This window comes from Chlorocebus sabaeus, chromosome 7 (assembly GCF_047675955.1).
Source record: "Chlorocebus sabaeus isolate Y175 chromosome 7, mChlSab1.0.hap1, whole genome shotgun sequence".
NCBI classification, from domain to species: Eukaryota; Metazoa; Chordata; class Mammalia; order Primates; family Cercopithecidae; genus Chlorocebus; species Chlorocebus sabaeus.
In genome coordinates, this window is record NC_132910.1 from 21,374,715 (window position 1) to 21,394,610 (window position 19,896).

The following is a 19,896-nucleotide window of genomic DNA, read 5'->3' on the forward strand; positions in this document are numbered from 1 at the left end:
TGAATTCTAACTGTGGTCACTCTAAATGAGAGCCCAGCTAGAGACCAGCCTCCCCAACACTCAGGGGAAGGTCAGTTCTAATACACTCACAGGAAAACAGAGCCCAAAAAAATCCACCCTTCATCTACATGTTCTAACTCTTCTATGAAGTTAGAATTCAAGGGGAAAACAGATAATTTGCCTGCCCATTTTAGACATTCTTCTTGACTAGGTTCTGGCCTCATCCAGAGGAAAGTAGTAATTCCAAAACATTGATCTGCATAAAAAATTATTCAGTTTCTTATTTGTTATTCAGATTTCTAGGAACATTCCTGCTCTGAAAATCTTGACTCTGTGTTGTGGGGTTAGGCAGGAATTTGCAACTTAAACAAGTAGTACAGAGAGTTAATCATTTGCTCAACGAGTATGTGTCTAATATGTGCCAAGCAAAGGTTTAGAGACTGGGACCATTATTTTCTAGTGGAAAAGGACAGGAAATAGTAAATGAACACGTATAAGTAAAAAAAAAAATTATATTGTAATATGAGGAAAATAAAAGGTAAAATAATAAAGTGATGAAGAAGAAGTATTTAGACAAAGTGCCAAAGAAAGCCTCTCTGAAATGAAGACATTTGAGCTGAATCCCAAATAATACAGGGAATATTTCTGAGAATTGAGGTAAGAACATTCCAGGGACCATGAATATAAGTGGAAGTTCCTGATTTAGGAAAGAATTTGGCACATTTAGGAACAGAAAGGTCATTGAAACCAGCACACAGTGAGAGTAAAAGGGGTAGAAGTTAAGGTGAGATGGATACAGAGAGACCAAATTATTTAGAAAAGGCCCGTGGTAAAAAAGTTTGAATGTATTGTAAGTGCATAGGAATCCATTGAGAATTTAATTAGAAGAATTATCATGTCAGATGTATGTTAAAAACACTTTTATAGCTGTGTAAAAAATGATTATAGGGTGATAAGAGTGAAAGTAAAGAGACCAAAAACAGAAATATTAGGATGGTTCAGGTGTGACACTCCAGTGGTTGGGACTAAAGCAACAAAGGTCAGATTAGAAAGTGGTGTCAGATTTGGGGTACATTGTTGAGATAGAACTAATAATTCTTCTAACAGGTTGTTGCAGGGAGGAGAGAAAAGATGACCTATAGGAGTCACTAGATGGCCCTTCAGTCACTAGTAGTATCATGGCTCTGTTTACTAAAGGAGAAAAGAGATTAGTGGAGAACTAGTTGTGAAACAGGGTATGGTTGGAAATAAAAGATTCTGTTTTGTTCATGATAATTTGGAGATGTCTATTTTACATTCTAATGGAGATTTTAAAATAGCTATTGGATACTTGAATCTAGATTTCAGTGAATAGCCTATTGATGATACTTAAGGTTACAGGAATTGAGTACATCAACTAGAAAGACATTAAAGACAGAGGGAGAAAAGATAGAGTGGTGGTGGATGCTGGAAGAATTTTTAAAAGTTCTCCTAAATTTAGAGTTTGAGGAAAATAAGAGGAACCAAAATGAAAATTAAGAGCAGTTTTAAGTGACTCGAGGGGGAAAAAAAAAGAAGGAAAAGTCAACAAGTTTTACCAGTCAGAAAAATGAATCACCATGCCAAGAGCTGCTAAAATATTGAGTGGGAAAAATATCTAACAGCTCCCATTAGATTTGGCTACACAGAGATCGTCGTTGATCTGGCTGTTTATTTTGAATGGTAACAAGAATGACAAGAATGAAGTAAACATAGGACAGGATGATAGGGGTCTTGGGATCATGTTGGAGAAATAACACTTTACATAAATTGATTATCCTTTGTATTTTTAAATCTTTATATTTTAATAGTTTCAGAAATCTTTGCACCCTAAAACTTACTGAGGAATAAATTAATGTGTGTGTTAATGCTAAAGTCATAATGACACTCACTTTAGGCTCCAGATGACATCCAATGTCTCCTCACAATCTCAACATAGTCTTTCTGTAAGTGTTCAGGAGAAAACACTATCTCCTTAGATGATCTCCTCAAACAGAGATTGTGGCTGTGTATTATACTCCCAAAAGTACTTTGTTTCTAACACAAACAGTTTGTATGTGCATTGTTTGTTTAACAGAAGTGGCTACAGGAGAGTAAAACTTTGATATTCCACTTTGCTCTAGTTTGTTGACCATTTTTAAGAGCATCGTACGCTATTTTTTCCATGGTTTTTACATATAGCAAAGATTTTTGAAGCATACAAATTTCTACACTAAAGTATCAATTTTCAGATGCCTTACTAATCCTATGGAAAGCTGTGTTTGTCGTTTACATTGCAGCTACTGTTACAGACATTATTGTACTTCAAGAACAAAATAGAGTGTTGAGGTCAGCCTGGTACTAATGAAGTGGCCGATAAATAGAGACAGAAAAAATAAAACTACATGCAGGTAAATACCATCAAAGGAAGATAAAATAGACATGATGTACATTTCAAATGTAAGAAACATTAACAGAGTAACAAGAAGTTGTTACTAATAAAAGAGTATATATGAGTCAATAATCATTATGTCATTTATTGCAAAATATTTTTGTTTATAATGCTTAAAATGTGAACTTATGTACCCACAATAGCCTCTTACCCAGTCCCACTGTATGAATATACACTGATTATCAGGACCTAAACAAAGGGAAGTTGCAGCTGGACTGAAAAGCCTGTTGGTTCTCTTCCCATAATCCAGGGATATTCCAGAATCAGGCCATGCCCCCTATTGATGGACGCATAAGTAGATAAAGACTGGTGGATTCATTCCAAATTATAAACACTCTCAGTTTGGAGGCCTGGTTCAGCACTATTGCAGCTTCCTTGGAGATTTCAGATCAGGAGAGTTCTGATCCTCCTTTTGCTTCTCTTTGGAAAACACAAGAGCATTGGATAACTCCATTATAGAATCCACCTAGTTCATCTACTCCAGTCACTCAAAACACTTTCACTAAGATTGCCTTAGATCAGTAGATATGGGAAATATCCAATGTTACCAGTATTCAAGTAAATTTTAGACTACGAGCTCCACAAGAACAGAGATGTTTACCTGCTTTGGTGACTAATTTATCCCTACTGCCTGAAACAGTACCTGAAATAAAGTATGTGCTCAAAGAATAATGTCCAGTACCTAAAATAATGTATGTGCTCAAATAATAATGGCCAGTTTTGCAAAGCCCTACAAAAGTTACATTAGTGTTTGAAGTGAATGGATGATACCATGGTAAACATGTTTTTATCTTAGTGGGAGAAAAGATTATTAGCACTCTCAGATGTTCTTAAAATATATTTTCCTGTGAAAACAATGTCTTCAGAAGTGCTCTGAGTGTCTGCTACTTGTAAATTAAATAATTCAATACTCAACTGAAAATCATTATCACTCTTATGATTTTAAATCAATGGTTGAGAAATTACTATGTGAAATAGAACACCTTCAAAATTTGAGGAATGACCAGATCATAGTCTTTCAACCATGGACCCTGAGAATCAAAGGAAAACACTGTGACTAAATAGTTCAGATAGAATGGCTGGTGTTATTACTTTAGCAACTTGGTTTAGCAATTTTAAATTCTGTCATCTCTTTTTGAACCGCAAAAAACAACTATTCTGAGAAACAGAAAATCTCATTTTACCCTGTGTAATCCAAGTAAGTATTCTAGGGTTTAAAATATTGTTCCTAACTTTCTAAGACATGCAACAGTTCTAAGAAACAGATAGGAACATAGACATAACTACAATGCTGATATTATTTCTTGTTTGTGTTCTGGCAGTCTTACACTAATTCCTGTAAGTTACTCAATCTGGTCAGTTCTTCACAGCCAAAATGAAGTCACAGTTAACATTATTTCTTGAGAAAAGCAAGTAAAAGAAAATATTCTTTCCTGAATTATCTAAACAAAATTTTTGTTTAGCTATTTTTTCCAAAATATTCACAATGTCAGTGGGTTTGTGATTTATGCTCTAAGTCAAAATGACTTTCCTTAAAACAGAACAAATATCTCCAATTCAATAATTTAATAATGTTTTTTCAAAATGGTTCACCTATATTAATGAAATTTAAAATCTTAAAAATGTTTATTCAAAAGAGAATAATAAATCACTAAGTATGTAGTCAATGCATATGGGAGAAAATGTGCTGCAGCTCAAATGCAAATGGTTCCCCACTTTACACCGATTAAAATGTTTCATATACGGGTTTGACTTTTATAAGGAGGTGCTCTTGGGTATGTGTGAGATGGCCAATTATTTAATTTTAAAAATCAATAATTGTAATTCTGGAAGGAAGAAGACCAACCACAGTCTATACCAGATGCAGTATCACTTGAAATCCAGGTTCTTAAACTAAAAGAAACAATTGAAATGTGAAAGTATTGTGGCTATTTTTCATTTCAACAGCAGTTTTAAGTTCAAATAGATAGGATAAGTTGAATAAGAATACAATTAATATTTTTTAAAATTCTTCTATATTTCTTTATAAAACAAAAAAGACTATTTAAAAAGATATGAATACTCTTTTTTGAAGTTTTATGAGTGATGACTCTACATCCTTCTCTGCATTTCATTAAAAAGGATTGACCCAAAGGTGACCCTCCTGTCATCAAATCTTTCCTTTCTGTCATCATCTTATTGGGTAAAAAGTAGGAGGGAAACAGAATAGCGTGACTCAAGGTACTAATATCCTTTAATTGGTCTGGTCTTCAGTTATTTATCTTGGGTCTTCTCTGCAGCTGAAAAGCCAACTCAACCTACTGCCAACCAAGACCTGACTGGCACAAGGAAAGGTAATGCTGCTGAGACACCTGAGAAAAGAAAGTGATTATTTTCACAGTAGTTAGTTGGGACATCACCATAGTTATTTCAGAATCACATTTTCTTCCTTTTAGTTATTGTTAAGCTTGAATATAACCTAGCATCACTTTAAAATTAATTTCTAACCTAAACCTAAGTTCTGGATGGTGTTATGATCAATTTATTTTTAACTTTAATCTGGGTTCCAGTCGAATTCTGACACCAGCTAAATCATAGTAGACATTGTGAATTCCAAACAAAAAAGGTGTTTAACGTATTCCTACAGACAAATGTTGAGAGTTAATTCCTCAGGAAGTTGGACTCATGATAATAATCGCAATTGATCCCTTAATAACTTTCAAATTTTATTTCTATAAAAGTCATAATTTTATCTGTTATGGAATAATTATTTTTTTAAAACATGCCTTTCAAATACTCATGAAAGCTGTATAACTCTACCATTTCACAAACTATTTCTTCTTACCAAGTGATGAGGGCAAATGCAAATGTAGCTGATGTGCAAAGTATGGTCTTATCTCTGTAATTTTTGTTTGTGCCAAAAACAAATTACTATCATTTTATAGAATATTTTCTTTTGTTTACATATCATTTTACTGTGTGAATTGATAAGGGGTCTGTGATTCATCATGAAAATATTTTCAGTCTATAATCGTAAAAGATCACTAGCAAGTGACGCATTAATAAGGAGCTTCATCCCACTTAAAGAAATACGAGTTTTCTTAGATTGTTCAAATTGATTCCAAATGAGTTCCATCGAATGGAAATTGGATGACATCGTATGGGCAGTTTTGAAGTCACTTCAGTAGACAGCCTTCCTAATCATTATTGCCTGAGAATCAGACGCTAATGGACTACAATGTGCTTTCTATCCCCATCTGAGACTTTAATTCTGTGAATCTTTTTTGTAAAGTTCAAGTTTGTGGTGATTCAAGTTTATATGAATATATCAATAACAATAGCTGCAACAAGATGAAGTTAGTAATTACTTCCTAAACATAATATATACTTAAATATAAAAAGTTTGGGGTATCATATATTATTATTGTCTAAAAAGATGATTTATTAAAAATCAAATAAGAAGGTATGACACTGTATATACTCTTTTAGAAAAATAAGGTTAATTTATTTCTTTAAATATTTTAGTCAAAGTCACTGTATCATCTCTATATTTCTTATTAAAACAATCGAGTTAATCATATCAGTTATGATTATTAGAGAAGCATGTTATAAAGAAAATAGTTTCATAACCCTCCACTTCCCATTCCATCCTACATATTTCTGTTGGATTGATCATGGAATTATAGAATTTTAGAAATCTCTAAGTTCAAACCCTAGTTTTACAGGTAAGAAAATGGAAAGCCCAGGAAAGGGAAATCACTTGATCAAAGTTACAGAGGTAGAGATAAGACCTGGTCTAGAACTCAGTCCTCCAAAAAATGTATAGTCATACACTTTCTAGTCCAAAAACAATCAATTGTTTTCTGTTGTTTATAAAGCCATGCCTAGCTTTTTCACCCACCATTAACTTAAAGGTGCCTACTTTTTCTGCTCTAAACTTTCCTTCCAATCTTGTATTTCCCTTCTCATACAAGATTCCAATCAAATGTTCATGGTGATTGTCAAGACTTTCTCCTCTACTTGAAATACTTCTCTCCCTATTAAATCCTGCATAGGCAAGCCTCACCTGTATGCCATTTTCCCACACAAAGACTGCTGCTTCTCTTAACTGAAACTTTTATTAGTAGAAAACCACTTTTGTGGCATTTTCTATTTTTTTCCCTCTTACAGTTATTCTTATATGTTTCAACACTCATCCTAAAACTGATGCTACTCATTGGCAAGGCCTGCATCATATTTACCTTGATAATCTCAACATTTGACATAGTAATGATAATTTTATAATTCCATTAATGTTGTCAAAAATTAAATTCAGAAACTTTTTACTCCAAGTTTGAGTTTTTACATTCTTTCGTTAAAATAAATTTTTCACATTGGCTAAATCTACCTGTAAATCTGGCTTCTTTTTCTTAATCAAAGCAAACATTGTATTCAAGTCACTCCTAAATTTCTAGTAACAAATTCTTCTAAATTAATTTTTTAAATGTATCTTTAGGTGCAATAATGAAGAGTTTTCTTCTAGTTGTGAATGTCCTGGCATTAACCCTGCCTTTTTTGGTAAGTTAATTTCATCTACCCAGTTTGTACTAACTTTAAGAAATTTTTATTTAAGGGCTCTAACTATTCAAATTTCTAAATACAGTTATATTTCATAGACCAAAATATCTACAAACTTGTTATATTTTAAGGTTAATTCTTTAAATATTATTTCTATTATAAAATCAAAGTCATGTTCTTTTGGATATCCATTTAGTTCTGTGAATTAAGAAATCACAGTTGATCATATATAGGAAACTTTTAAAATTCTCATACTATAGAGAAAATACATTCTGTGGTGAAAACAATACTGAAAATATTTTAAAATTATAAATGCATTAAAGATAATTCAGAAAGAATAGCAGAAATCATAGTCCAGGAATCAGAAATTATTTTAATTAAGTTTGTATCTCACCCAGACTCCAATGTCTTTATGGAAACAAAATCCTTCAAAGGTCAACTTTGGTTAAGCTTTTTCACAAGTTTCAAAGACCTTGATACTTCTGCCTTTAATATTCGAATCATTATCTTTTATTATATTCTTCTCCATTATGTCAATTGACTGACCCCTTTCCAGGGATCCATGGCCATAAACAGCTTGAAGGTTTGCAGGCATTATCTTGAATTATATGCAATGTTTTAAGGCTACTGGACCTAGAAAAAGTTCTGTTTTTGTCTTTTAATTTTTTGACTTGTTTTTATTGTTGTTTTGGCTATTGCTTCTTTTTATTTTCATGTTCATCTGGGGATTCTAGGCACTCACAAAGGAGGCAAGCATAATAATGGTAAATGTCCACCCCCTGGATTGTAAAATTTTGGGGAGCACTAGTCCTTGTTCTGTAAATCTCTGTATTATTTATTTATTATTAAGTTTAGACTTGCTTTTAAGTTAACATCTATTAATTAATTCTATTATCTGCATGTTGTGCCTATGTATAACATGTCTATTAATTCTATTAGGTCAATTCTTGAAGTCAAAATTACCTTTTAAAACTTTGAGTTCTACAACTCAGATACTTTGTGGCCACCTGAACATTTGGAACTTAGGTTTTCTCTTTGAATAATAGGGCTTAAAGTTTAAATCATAAAATGATCCACAAGTCCCTGCTGCATAGCAATCTGTTCCTGAGCTACCTGAGCCGGATTTTTCTTTCAAACATTGCTTCCCATTTTCACAAAGGCTTCAGGCCTCAGGGACATGAACAAATATACAGAAAAAAATAATTTAAGTGTATTGATTTTACCATTCAATCTTATGAGTAGTCAAATTTATACAAACTAAAACATCAATGTGATACCATGTTTTATGTACTATTTTATCCCTTCCCCCAAAATAAAAATAGTTAGATAATATTTTACTAGCAATTATGTACTAAACTGCATAAACACATAGCCTATGGGTGACATTATAATTTGGCACAAATTTTCTGTACCACAATTTGAAAATTTCTATCAAAGAATCACTGAAAACAAATGTCATTTGTGAAAAATCTTTTTAAGGTATTAATGAAAATTATTTAAAAAGCCACTGGTATACAGATGTTGATCATCTGTCTGTTTATAATTAAAATTTTATCTTAATAGATAACAATAAGAAATAAACATTTCATGACATAATCATTGACAACTTAGTTATCAACTATAAAAATGTAGGTATGAAACCTATGACACAAATTAAAAAAATATGAGATACCACATTTCTTATAAAAATGCAGGATACTTTTTAGACAAGCATATACCAGGAATACATAGCATAGGTTGATATTGCATTAAGGTATCCAGATTGTCAGAATTTTTTAAAGTATACTTCTATAATATTCATATTCTTTTTTTTTTTTTTTTTTTTTTTTTTTTTTGATTGAGACAGAGTCTCACTCTGTCACCCAGGCTGGAGTGCAGTGGTGCGATCTTGGCTTACTGCAACCTCTGCCTCCCAGAATCAAGCAATTCTCCTGCCTCAGCCTCCCGAGTAGCTAGGACTACAAGCTCCCGCCACCATGCCCAGTTTATTTTTGTATTTTTAGTAGAGATAGGGTTTCACCATGTTGGCCACGCTGGTCTTGAACTCCTGACCTCAGATGATCCACCTACCTCTGCCTCCCAAAGTGCTGGGATTACAGGGTGAGACACCATGCCCAGACTCATATTACTTCTTTACATTTTAAACTAATGATTTAATATATTTAAAGAAAAGCAAGTCTTTGTCTTAAAGCAAGGAAACTTTATTACCTTCTCAAATTTCTGATTTTCTATACTCACACCTTCCAAAAGGTTTCTAGAGTCATTTTATACCCAACAAATACATGTGTAATATCCTAAACCAGAACTGTCCATTTAAAACTATTTAATATTATACCTCCTTTCAAAAGTTTCTAAAAGCTTTGGAGTTTTTAGTTTTATAAATACATGTCCATAAAATTGTGTTCTCACTCCTGATTCTCTAAATATGTCACAATTCAAAACTAAGAAAAGCACTATAAAAACAAATGAAAGATGGTATTTAAAACACTATTATTTATATGTTAAGGTTATGCAAGAGGCAATATTTTAAATCTTCTAAGTAAACCTTATGAATCATCTTAGTATGAGAGCAGAGAAAGGAAAAAAGGCTCAATACTCTTCTAATTTTTAACAATGTATATTTAATAAAAACTGAATGGAAATTATTCATACTTTTCTTTTAAGTGTATTGTGTATTTGCTGGCACGGCGGTCAGATGACTAGATTTTTCCCACAGTGACTTTTTCATTCTAGGTGGTTATATTTAAAGACAATATAAACATGAAGTTTATTATTACTAATCAGTTACACTACTGTTGCTTCTTAAGTAGTCCAACAGGACTCATAGATCAATCATGAAAAATGTTTTAAAAAATAAAAAGAAAACATATTTTGTCTTTAACACAAAATTTTTTTTAACTGATTTAAGTCTTCCTTTTTTTTTTTTTTTTTTTTTAATTCTTAATTCTTCTGGAACTCCCCAGGCTGCAGAGGTTCAAAACCAGAAACAACCAGCAGTAAGTCTATTTCAATTATTTCTATTAGAGGCATGAACTGCAAAATATATTCTGTAAAGGTCAATCATACTACAGATGCCTTCTGTCTAAAACTTAAATATTTCATCTCATTAGATAATCTAATAATATTTCCAAAATTCATTTCAGCAAAAGGTGATATGAATCAACATAGACGTTCTATCTGAAAGTTTTGTTTTCTTATATAACCTGTCATGTATCTTTGGTTTTCATGTATATTTCACAATATGAGAAAACTCTTTCAGCATTTCATATTGGAAAAAAATGAAAACATAAGTAAAGCTTAATATTTCCCCTTTCCACTTTTTAAGACAAGGAAAGGTCCTTCTCTGACCCCTCCTAGAATACTTCTCATACATCTATGTTTACTTCCCTTTTTGTTCCCCACATATGTTTGAATACATTTAAATATATCTCATTTTAGGAGAAATGTTTGCTTTGTAGTATAATTTTGCTGATTTATTTCTATTTATATGGTAAGGTCTAACAATGAATTTTTATGACAAATTTTTAAACAGAGGCACGTAGATATAGACAATTCTTTTTTTAAACATACTTTAAGTTCTAGGGTACATGTGCACAGCATGCAGATTTGTTACATATGTATACATATGCCATGTTGGTGTGCTGCATCCATTAACTCGTCATTTACATTAGGTATATCTCCTAATGCTATCCCTCCTCCCTCCCCCAACCCCACGACAGGTCCCCAGTGCGTGATGTTCCCCTTCCTGTGTCCAAGTGTTCTCATTGTTCAATTTCCACCTGTGAGTGAGAACATGCAGTGTTTGGCTTTTTGTCCTTGTGATAGTTTGCTGAGAATGATGGTTTCCAGCTTCATCCATGTCCCTACAAAGGGCATGAACTCATCCTTTTGATGGCTGCATAGTACTCCATGGTGTATATGTGCCACATTTTCTTAATCCAGTCTATCATTGATGGATATTTGGGTTGGTTCCAAGTCTTTGCTATTGTGAATAGTGCTGCAATAAACATACGTGTGCATGTGTCTTTATAACAGTATGATTTATAACTCTTTGGGTATATACCCAGCAATGGGATGGCTGGGTCAAATGGTATTTCTAGCTCTAGATCCTTGAGGAATTGCCACACTGTCTTCCACAATGGTTGAACTAGTTTACAGTCCCACCAACAGTGTAAAACTGTTCCTATTTCTCCACATCCTCTCCAGCACCTGTTGTTTCCCAACTTTTCAATGATCACCACTCTAACCGGTGTGAGATGGTATCTCATTGTGGTTTTGATTCACATTTCTCTGATAACCAGTGATGATGAGCATTTTTTTCATGTGTCTGTTGACTGCATGAATGTCTTCTTTTGAGAAGTTCATATCCTTTGCCCACTTTTTGATGGGGTTGTTTTTTTCTTGTAAATTTGAGTTCTTTGTGGATTCTGGATATTAGCCCTTTGTCAGATGAGTAGATTGCAAAAATTTTCTCCCGTTCTGTAGGTTGTCTGTTCACTCTGATGGTAGTTCCTTTTGCTGTGCAGAAGCTCTTTAGTTTAATTATATCCCATTGGTCAATTTTGTTTTTTGTTGCCATTGCTTTTTGTGTTTTAGACATGAAGTCCTTGCCCATGTCTATGTTCTGAATGGTATTGCCTAGGTTTTCTTCTGGGGTTTTCATGGTTTTAGGTCTAACATTTAAGTCTTTCATCCATTTTGAATTAATTTTTGTACAAGGTGTAAGGAAGGGATCCAGTTTCAGCTTTCTACATATCGTTAGCCAATTTTCCCAGCACCATTTATTAAATAGGGAGTCCTTTCTTCATTTCTTGTTTTTGTCAGGTTTGTCAAAAATCAGATGGTTGTAGATGTGTTGTGTTATTTCTGAGGTCTCTGTTCTGTTCCACTGGTCTATATCTCTGTTTTGGTACCAGTACCATGCTGTTTTGGTTACTGTAGCCTTGTAGTATAGTTTGAAGTCAGGTAGCATGATGCCTCCAGCTTTGTTCTTTTCACTTAGGATTGTCTTGGCAATGCGGGGTCTTTTTCAAGTCCATATCAACTTTAAAGTAGTTTTTTTTCAATTCTGTGAAGAAAGTCATTGGTAGCTTGATGGGGATGGCAGTGAATCTATAAATTACCTTGGGCAGTATGGCCATTTTCACAACATTGATTCTTCCTATCCATGAGCATGGAATGTTCTTCCATTTGTTTGTGTCCTCTTTTATTTCGTTGAGCAGTGGATTTTAGTTCTCCTTGAAGAGGTCCTTTACATCCCTTGTAAGTTGGATTCCTAGGTATTTTATTCTCTTTGAAGCTATTGTGAATGGGAGTTCATTCATGATTTGGCTCTCTGTTTGTCTGTTACTGGTGTATAAGAATGCTTGTGATTTTTGCACATTGATTTTGTATCCTGAGACTTTGCTGAAGGTGCTTATCAGCTTAAGAAGATTTGGGGCTGTGATGATGGGGTTTTCTAAATATACAATCATGTCATCTGCTAATAGGGACAATTTGACTTCCTCTTCTCCTAACTGAATACCCTTTATTTCTTTCTCCTGCCTGATTGCCCTGGCCAGAACTTCCAACATTATTTTGAATAGGAGTAGTGAGAGAGGACATCCCTTTCTCGCGCCAGTTTTCAAAGGGAATGCTTCCAGTTTTTGCCCATTTAATATGATATTGACTGTGGGTTTATCATAAATAGCTCTTATTATTGTGAGATATGTCCCATCAATACCTAATTAATATTGAGAGTTTTTAGCATGAAGGGCTGTTGAATTTTGTCAAAGGTCCTTTCTGCATCTATTGAGAAGAGCAACTCCAAGACACATAATTATCAGATTCATCAAAGTTTAAATGAAGGAAAAAATGTTAAGGGCAGCCAGAGTGAAAGGTCGGGTTACCCACAAAGGGAAGCCCATCAGACTAACAGTGAATCTCTCGGCAGAAACTCTACAAGCCAGAATAGAGTAGGGGTCAATATTCAACATTCTTAAAGAAAAGAATTTTCAACCCAGAACTGCATATCAGCCAAACTAAGCTTCATAAGTGAAGGAGAAATAAAATCATTTACAGACAAGCAAATGCTGAGAGATTTCGTCACCACCAGGCCTGCCTTACAAGATCTCCTGAAGGAAGCAGTAAACATGGAAAGGAACTACCAGTACCAGCAACTGCAAAAACATGCCAAATTGTAAAGACCATCCATGCTAAGATATAGACAATTCTTTATCTAATCTTTTGTGAAGAAAATTAAACAAAAAAAAAACTCCAAAACTCAAATCCAGGAATCACTCCACATCACGTTATATTACTATTCTGCTATAATTAGTTTAGGAAAAACAAATGTGTCATGGGCTAATTTTTAAATGAATAAAATTTGAGATCAACTACAAATATGTGGTGAGAATACATATGTGTGTGTGTGCCATTTTGTGTGTGCCTGCATGTTGTGCTTGCATATAACATGTCAAAGTTCTGAGTGAGATTTTTCTCTGTGTTGTACCTATAATAGCTAACATGTCAGATCACTTTCTATATATGCCAAACTCTGGGCAATATGGTTTACATTATAAATAAACTCATCTAATTTCTTTGAAACAAATATTATATTGATATTATCAAAATAATATTTATAATATTGAAAATCATGAAATGGAAAGGCAATGTACAAATCAACATCTCATAAAATAATATTGTTGCTGGGTTCCCTACTTCTAATATCTTACTCAATGGCACATACTATACTATTTCAAAAAATGCAGATTTAAGGTATTTCCACATTTGGGTCTATAATAATAATATTCTGTATAATTTATTCTTTTTTGTAGTGCCATGAGAACGGTGAAAGACAGTTCTATCAGAAAACAGCTCCATATGTCCCAATGTATTATGTGCCAAATAGCTATCCTTATTATGGAACCAATTTGTACCAACATAGACCAGCTATAGCAATTAATAATCCATATGTGCCTCGCATGTATTATGCAAACCCAGCTGTAGTTAGGCCACATGCCCACATTCCTCAGCGGCAATACCTACCAAATAGCCACTTACCCACTGTGGTACGTCGCCCAAACCTACATCCATCATTTATTGCCATCCCCCCCAAGAAAATTCAGGATAAAATAATCATCCCTACCATCAATACCATCACTGCTGTTGAACCTACACCAGCTCCTACCATTGAACCAACGGTGGACAATGTAGTCACTCCAGAAGATTTTTCAGAGTCCATCATCACGAGCACCCCTGAGACAACCACAGTCTCAGGTGCTACACCTACGGCATGAAAACACCAAGGAAATACCAAAGAAGACAACACAGGTAAATGAACAATATACAAAATGAATAATTCTGACAAGAAGCATGGATTTATGAATACAACCATAAATTCTAAAATAGTACAAATAGATAAACTAAGTGTATTACAGAAGCAGAAAAAACAGGGTACTTACAATTTTATCTTGGTAAACCCATAGCATTGATATACCAGATTCTGTTCCAACTAGAAATTTAAAATAATTTTATTTGACAAAGTGAAAATAATTGGCAACTTTATTATCAAACATTTTTATGACAATTGGGACACTCTTAGAATCTAATAGTTTTATTTCATCCTTATTCACACACAAACTATGACAGTAGAGTAAAACAGCAAGTAACACTTTCATGATTTTTATTTCAAAAGTAATTTTAGAAGAAGTTATATAGAATATGGGTTTAAGTACATTTTAATTATGTAACAATTCTCTTGCACTCTCACTGTAGTATGAAGAGTGAAAGGAAACGATATGTTTCCATGCATTTCTTTATTTCAGACATCATTTCCAAATGATTCATGAAGTTAAGTCTCTCATATTTCTCCTATCTAAGATAAACCCATGGAAGAATTATAATGCTTAACTTGAAAAACACATAAATATTAAAAGGATACTTTCAGAACACTGAATGTGATGCAAAATGTTACTATTTATTACTTGGACCAATGGATAATGGTAGAGTTTAAAATAATCTGAAACTTATGAGAAGAATTTAAACAAATAGAATGATTAACAAAGTGAAAAATATCCAAAGAGTGTAAAATACTTTGGGGAGGCTGGGCGTGGTGACTCACGCCTGTAATCATAACACTTTGGGAGGCCGAGGCGGGTGGATCACAAGATCAGGAGATTGAGACCATCCTGGCTAACATGGTGAAACCCTTTCTCTACTAAAAATACAAAAAATTAGCCGGGCTTGGTGGTGGGCGCCTGTAGTTCCAGCTACTCAGGAGGTGAAGGCAGGAGAATGGCATGAACCCAGGAGGCAGAGCTTGCAGTGAGCCGAGATCGTGCCACTGCACTCCAGCCTGGGCGACAGAGCGAGACTCTGACTCAAAAAAAATAAAAAATAAAAAAATAAAAAACACACTTTGGGGAGAAAATTGCAAAATTTTGAGTTTCTTTGCAACAAATGTTTTCAGTCCATCAGATATTTACATGTTTTATGATCTAAAATACCAGACAATGGTCTGTGATATCATGGGACTACTATTAGCCTAGAAAAGGTTGCTTCTTTCATCTTCTTGCCTAATGACCATAGGCTGGTCATTACTTTCTCGAATTTTTATTTTCTCATTTCTGGTTGCTATGAGACTCAAGTGAGAATGCACATGTGAAAGGATTTTAAAAACTGATCGATCTGTAAAATGTCATGTATTGGAAAAGATAAAGTAAAATTAATAAATATTAACATTTATTTTTAACCAATATCCTAAGACTCCACCAAATGATAAAAACTGTGCATAATTATGTCTGTTGATTCCCATAGTGACTATATGAAACAGATATTATTCCTATCTCAAATTTAGGGATAAAAACCAGTAGGACTGAGGACATTAAGTAACTTATCACAGCTAGAACATGCAAATGGGAGACAAACCAAACCTGTTTAATATCAGACAGTGGGGCTTAATTACTATGTCATTTATTTTTATATGGGCTAACTTGCCAAAAAACAGGAAAAATACACTGTGATCCCCTTAGACTAGCATATGGGTAAAGTGTGTTGTTTAGTTGTTGTTCAACAGGATATCTGTTAAGAAAAAGAGAATAAGAGCTGGTTAGACAGCTAGCTTATCCTATTTTTGAAAACAAAATAAGAAAATTTTATTAAAGACAACATGAAAGCAAGTTATTTAATAAGTAGTTACATATTTTACTGATGCAAAATGTAAAGAAACATGTAAAATACAGTTTTTCTGTAAATATTACATAATGTCTATTATTTTCAGTTTACTATATGCCTATTTTAAATATTTAAATTTAAATTTTTAATCTGATTAACTTATGGGATACAGACAAAAAAGAAAAATTATGGAAGCTAAATAAATATATGTCATGAGAACTGTTAACACACTATGAATAAATTTCTAAACTATCTTTATTTTTTATAGGACTTGCTGAAACCAAACGACTACTTCACACTCCTTCAGTCATTTGTCCGCCTTCAGTCAATTGAAAATGTGATTTTCACAGATTCAGCTCTTCTCTCCTTACATTTTACATTCATGCCACATTCAATATTTTGATTCTTGCACAATAAAGCCAACTGATTGCAACTGATTCTTTGAGAGGAGTTTGCAAAGGGACCTCAGGGATCTCTGAAACTTTGAAATGCTGACAAATTTAGTGTGAGAGTACACAAATTTACCTAAAAGCAGAGTTCATAGTTTCATCAGGTTCTCAAAAGTGGTTCATGGTCTGACACTAAGAATTTCTCCTCTAGGACGACACTGGGACCAGAGAAGAGCCAAGCCATAGTGTTCCAATCCAGGGGACTACAGAACGACTCTTGAGAGCCATGGGAACTCTAGAGTTAGCATTAAATTTAAGTGCCCAAATGTATTGCTAACGTTAGTCTAGATTATTCCTAAGAGCAAATTCTGGGCACAGGCAAATTACAAATGTCCACAATTACAAACACAGATACATTGCAAAATTATAAATGTTGACAGAGACTCTAGACATGCATGACCAGATCTCCCCACACTGGAAGCCACAGTCTCACATCTGTTCAAACACTCACACACACACATCACATATCAGAAAGCTTCTGGAATTCAGGTATTCCAGTTCGGAAAAACTTGTGAATATTCAAGGTCCAAGGATATGACATAGTTGTTTTCTTAAACAAATATTGCAAGGAAAATCAGGTCACCTTTGTGCTTGGCCATATTTAACATGCCAGAAAAAATAAAACTCACTCAGCCCTTACAAAATGTTTACTGGTCATTTATCTAATCTGCTGTGACTCCCAACAGATGTGCTATTATTAGGATTGATTTACAGTCTTTTACCTGCTCTCTCACTCAAATGGAGAGTCTGCAACAGAGGCATGGAAGGAATATGACATGGCTAGACCTTATTTGCTATGACCGTTAATGATATTATTAATTTCTTGAAAAACAAAGTAAATATGTGGAAAAGGCAAAATTTATATCATTAAAAATCTTATCACCTATTATATACAAGGTATTTCAAGAACACAAACATTAATAATGGCTGATAACAATAAGTAACGAGCAGTTATAAAGTACATAATATTTGCCAATCTTCTATTTGTTTGTATGTATTTACTCATTTAATATGTAGTCATGAACTACATATATTTGTTCTTGTTGTTATTATAAGTGAAAGAGAAATGAAGTAATTTTCCCCATGTGAGGCTGAGATTTGAACTCAAAGTCTTGCTTTAAAGTCCATGCTCTTTAAAAACCAACACATGGAACAGCGTAAAGAACCCATACATAAACCTGAACGTATGCAGTCAACTAATTTTCAGCAAGGGTGCAAAGAAGACACAATAACAAAATTATAGTCTTTTTAATAAATGGTGCTGGAAAAACTAGATATCACATGCAAAATAATGATATTGGACCCATATGTTACACCATACACAAAAATCTGCTCAAAATGGATAAAAAGTCAATGTAAGACTCGAAACCTTAAAATTGCTAGAAGAATACATAGGGAGAAAGCTCCTTGACATTGGCCTTCGCAAAAATTGTTTTGGATATCACACTAAAAGCTCTGGCTACAATATCAAAAATAAGTAAATAAACTACATCAAACTAAAAAGCTTCGGCTCAGCAAAGAAAACAATCAACAAAATAAAAAGACAGCCCATACGTTGGGAGAAAATATTTGCAAACCATTTATCTAATAAGGGATTAATATCCAAAGTATATAAAGAACTCACATATGAAAGGATGATCAGCATCACTATCAAGAAAATGCAAATCAAAACCACAATAAGATATCACATCACATCTGTTAGGATGACTATTTCAAAAAGACAAGGGATAACAAGTGTTGACAAAGATGTGGACAAAAGGGAATCTTTGTGCATTGTTGGTGGGAATGTAGATAGGTGCAGCCATTGTGAAAAGCAGTGTGGAGGTGCCTATAGAAAATAAAAATAGAATTAATGTATGACCTGAAAGACCCTTTTCTGGGTATCTACTCAAAGGAAATGAAATCACCCTTCGAAACAATATTTGCACTCTCTTGTTCATTGCAGCATTAGTCATAACAGCCAGTGTGGAAAAAACCTAAGTGTACATCAAGGGACATAGATAAAATATGTTGAAACACACACACACACACACACAAACACACAGGGATATTATTCAGCCTTAAAAAAAAGAAAAAGATTCTGCTATTTGCCACAACATGGATGAACTTTGAAGTTGTAGGACAGAAAGCTAATTTCACTTACATGTGGAATTAAAAAAAAAAAAAAATCTGTCAAATACATAAAAACAGAGAACAAAATGGTAGCTACCAGGGATGGGCCACACTGGAAAGATGTAGGTCAAAGAATACAGAGTTGAATGCAGGATGAATAAGTCTAGAGATCTAATGTACAACATAAGAACTACAGTTAATAATATTGTATTTTATTTGAGGTTTTTGTTAACAGATTTTTGGTGCTCTTGACACACATAAAAATGGTAACATTGTGAAATGATGAAAGTGTTAATTTGCTTGATTGTAGTAACCATAGCACTATGTATATAAAAAATTATGTTGCATACCTTAAATATGTAAAATAAAAAATTAAAAGTCTATGCTCTTAATCATGTAAAAACTACTATAAAATCATTTTCAATGTAGCAAGTGAAATAAAATGTGAAGCAAAATACTTTGAAACAAGAAAAGCATTCTTAATATTGGCTCATATTAATATGATTATGTCTCATTAAATAACATTAATAATGAGTTGCCAAAAGTAATATTTAAGTTAAACACTTACCTCCCAGATATGATGTTAATCCATATTTGCATCAATTGGATTAACTAACTGGAATATGTACTTAATCCCTCAGCTACTATTTTTACATGTTCACAAAATACATTGTTGAGCTGCTTATCTTTGACTTGGATAAATTACTTCTGATGCAAGGATTCACCCAGGTAGAAGTGGTTTGTTACACATGAGAAATTGTGTTGTTGGCACAGAAGAGATCTGATCTGGAGATGGTCACGCGTAGTCATTTACTTCTGTCGATTACTAGTTGATTGCTCACTGTAAATACAGCATGTTTCCCTCCCACCTCTAAGACGTCATAATCAAATGAGATTTAGAAAAACATTTTATTTCTCAATCCTGCAAAATAGCCATATTTGAAAGTTCCCAGGTACTCAGAATGCAGTGCTACATTATATAACAAGTGCTTATACAGCACTTTAAAATGTATAAAGCACTTGTACACATGCCGACCTTTTAATCTTCACCAATAAACTCTTGAAGTAATTTGTTATTGATCCTCATTTTACATATGTGGAAACAACTCCACATGGACAAATATATGGTAGTGAAAATGTATAGGGTTCATATTTGTATAGAATCTGATCAAAGTGTCAGTTCAATATTAGCTGTGT

The 19,896-nt window shown here is 33.5% G+C and overlaps 1 protein-coding gene across 2 annotated transcripts; it reads left to right on the forward strand.

Moving 5' to 3' along the window:
• Positions 1-710: 710 nt before the first annotated feature.
• Positions 711-16,575, forward strand: CSN3 (casein kappa). 2 transcript variants are annotated; one of them, XM_037994724.2, is made up of 6 exons: positions 711-784; positions 4,729-4,782; positions 6,924-6,985; positions 9,949-9,981; positions 13,801-14,296; positions 16,407-16,575. In XM_037994724.2, the coding sequence occupies exons 3-5, from the start codon at positions 6,932-6,934 to the stop codon at positions 14,260-14,262; spliced, it is 549 nt and encodes a 182-aa protein (XP_037850652.2). In that variant the 5' UTR covers positions 711-784; positions 4,729-4,782; positions 6,924-6,931; the 3' UTR covers positions 14,263-14,296; positions 16,407-16,575. The 2 variants fall into 2 exon arrangements, with proteins under 2 accessions (XP_037850652.2, XP_037850651.2); XM_037994723.2 differs by lacking the exon at positions 711-784 and having other exon boundaries at positions 4,651-4,782.
• Positions 16,576-19,896: the final 3,321 nt, after the last annotated feature.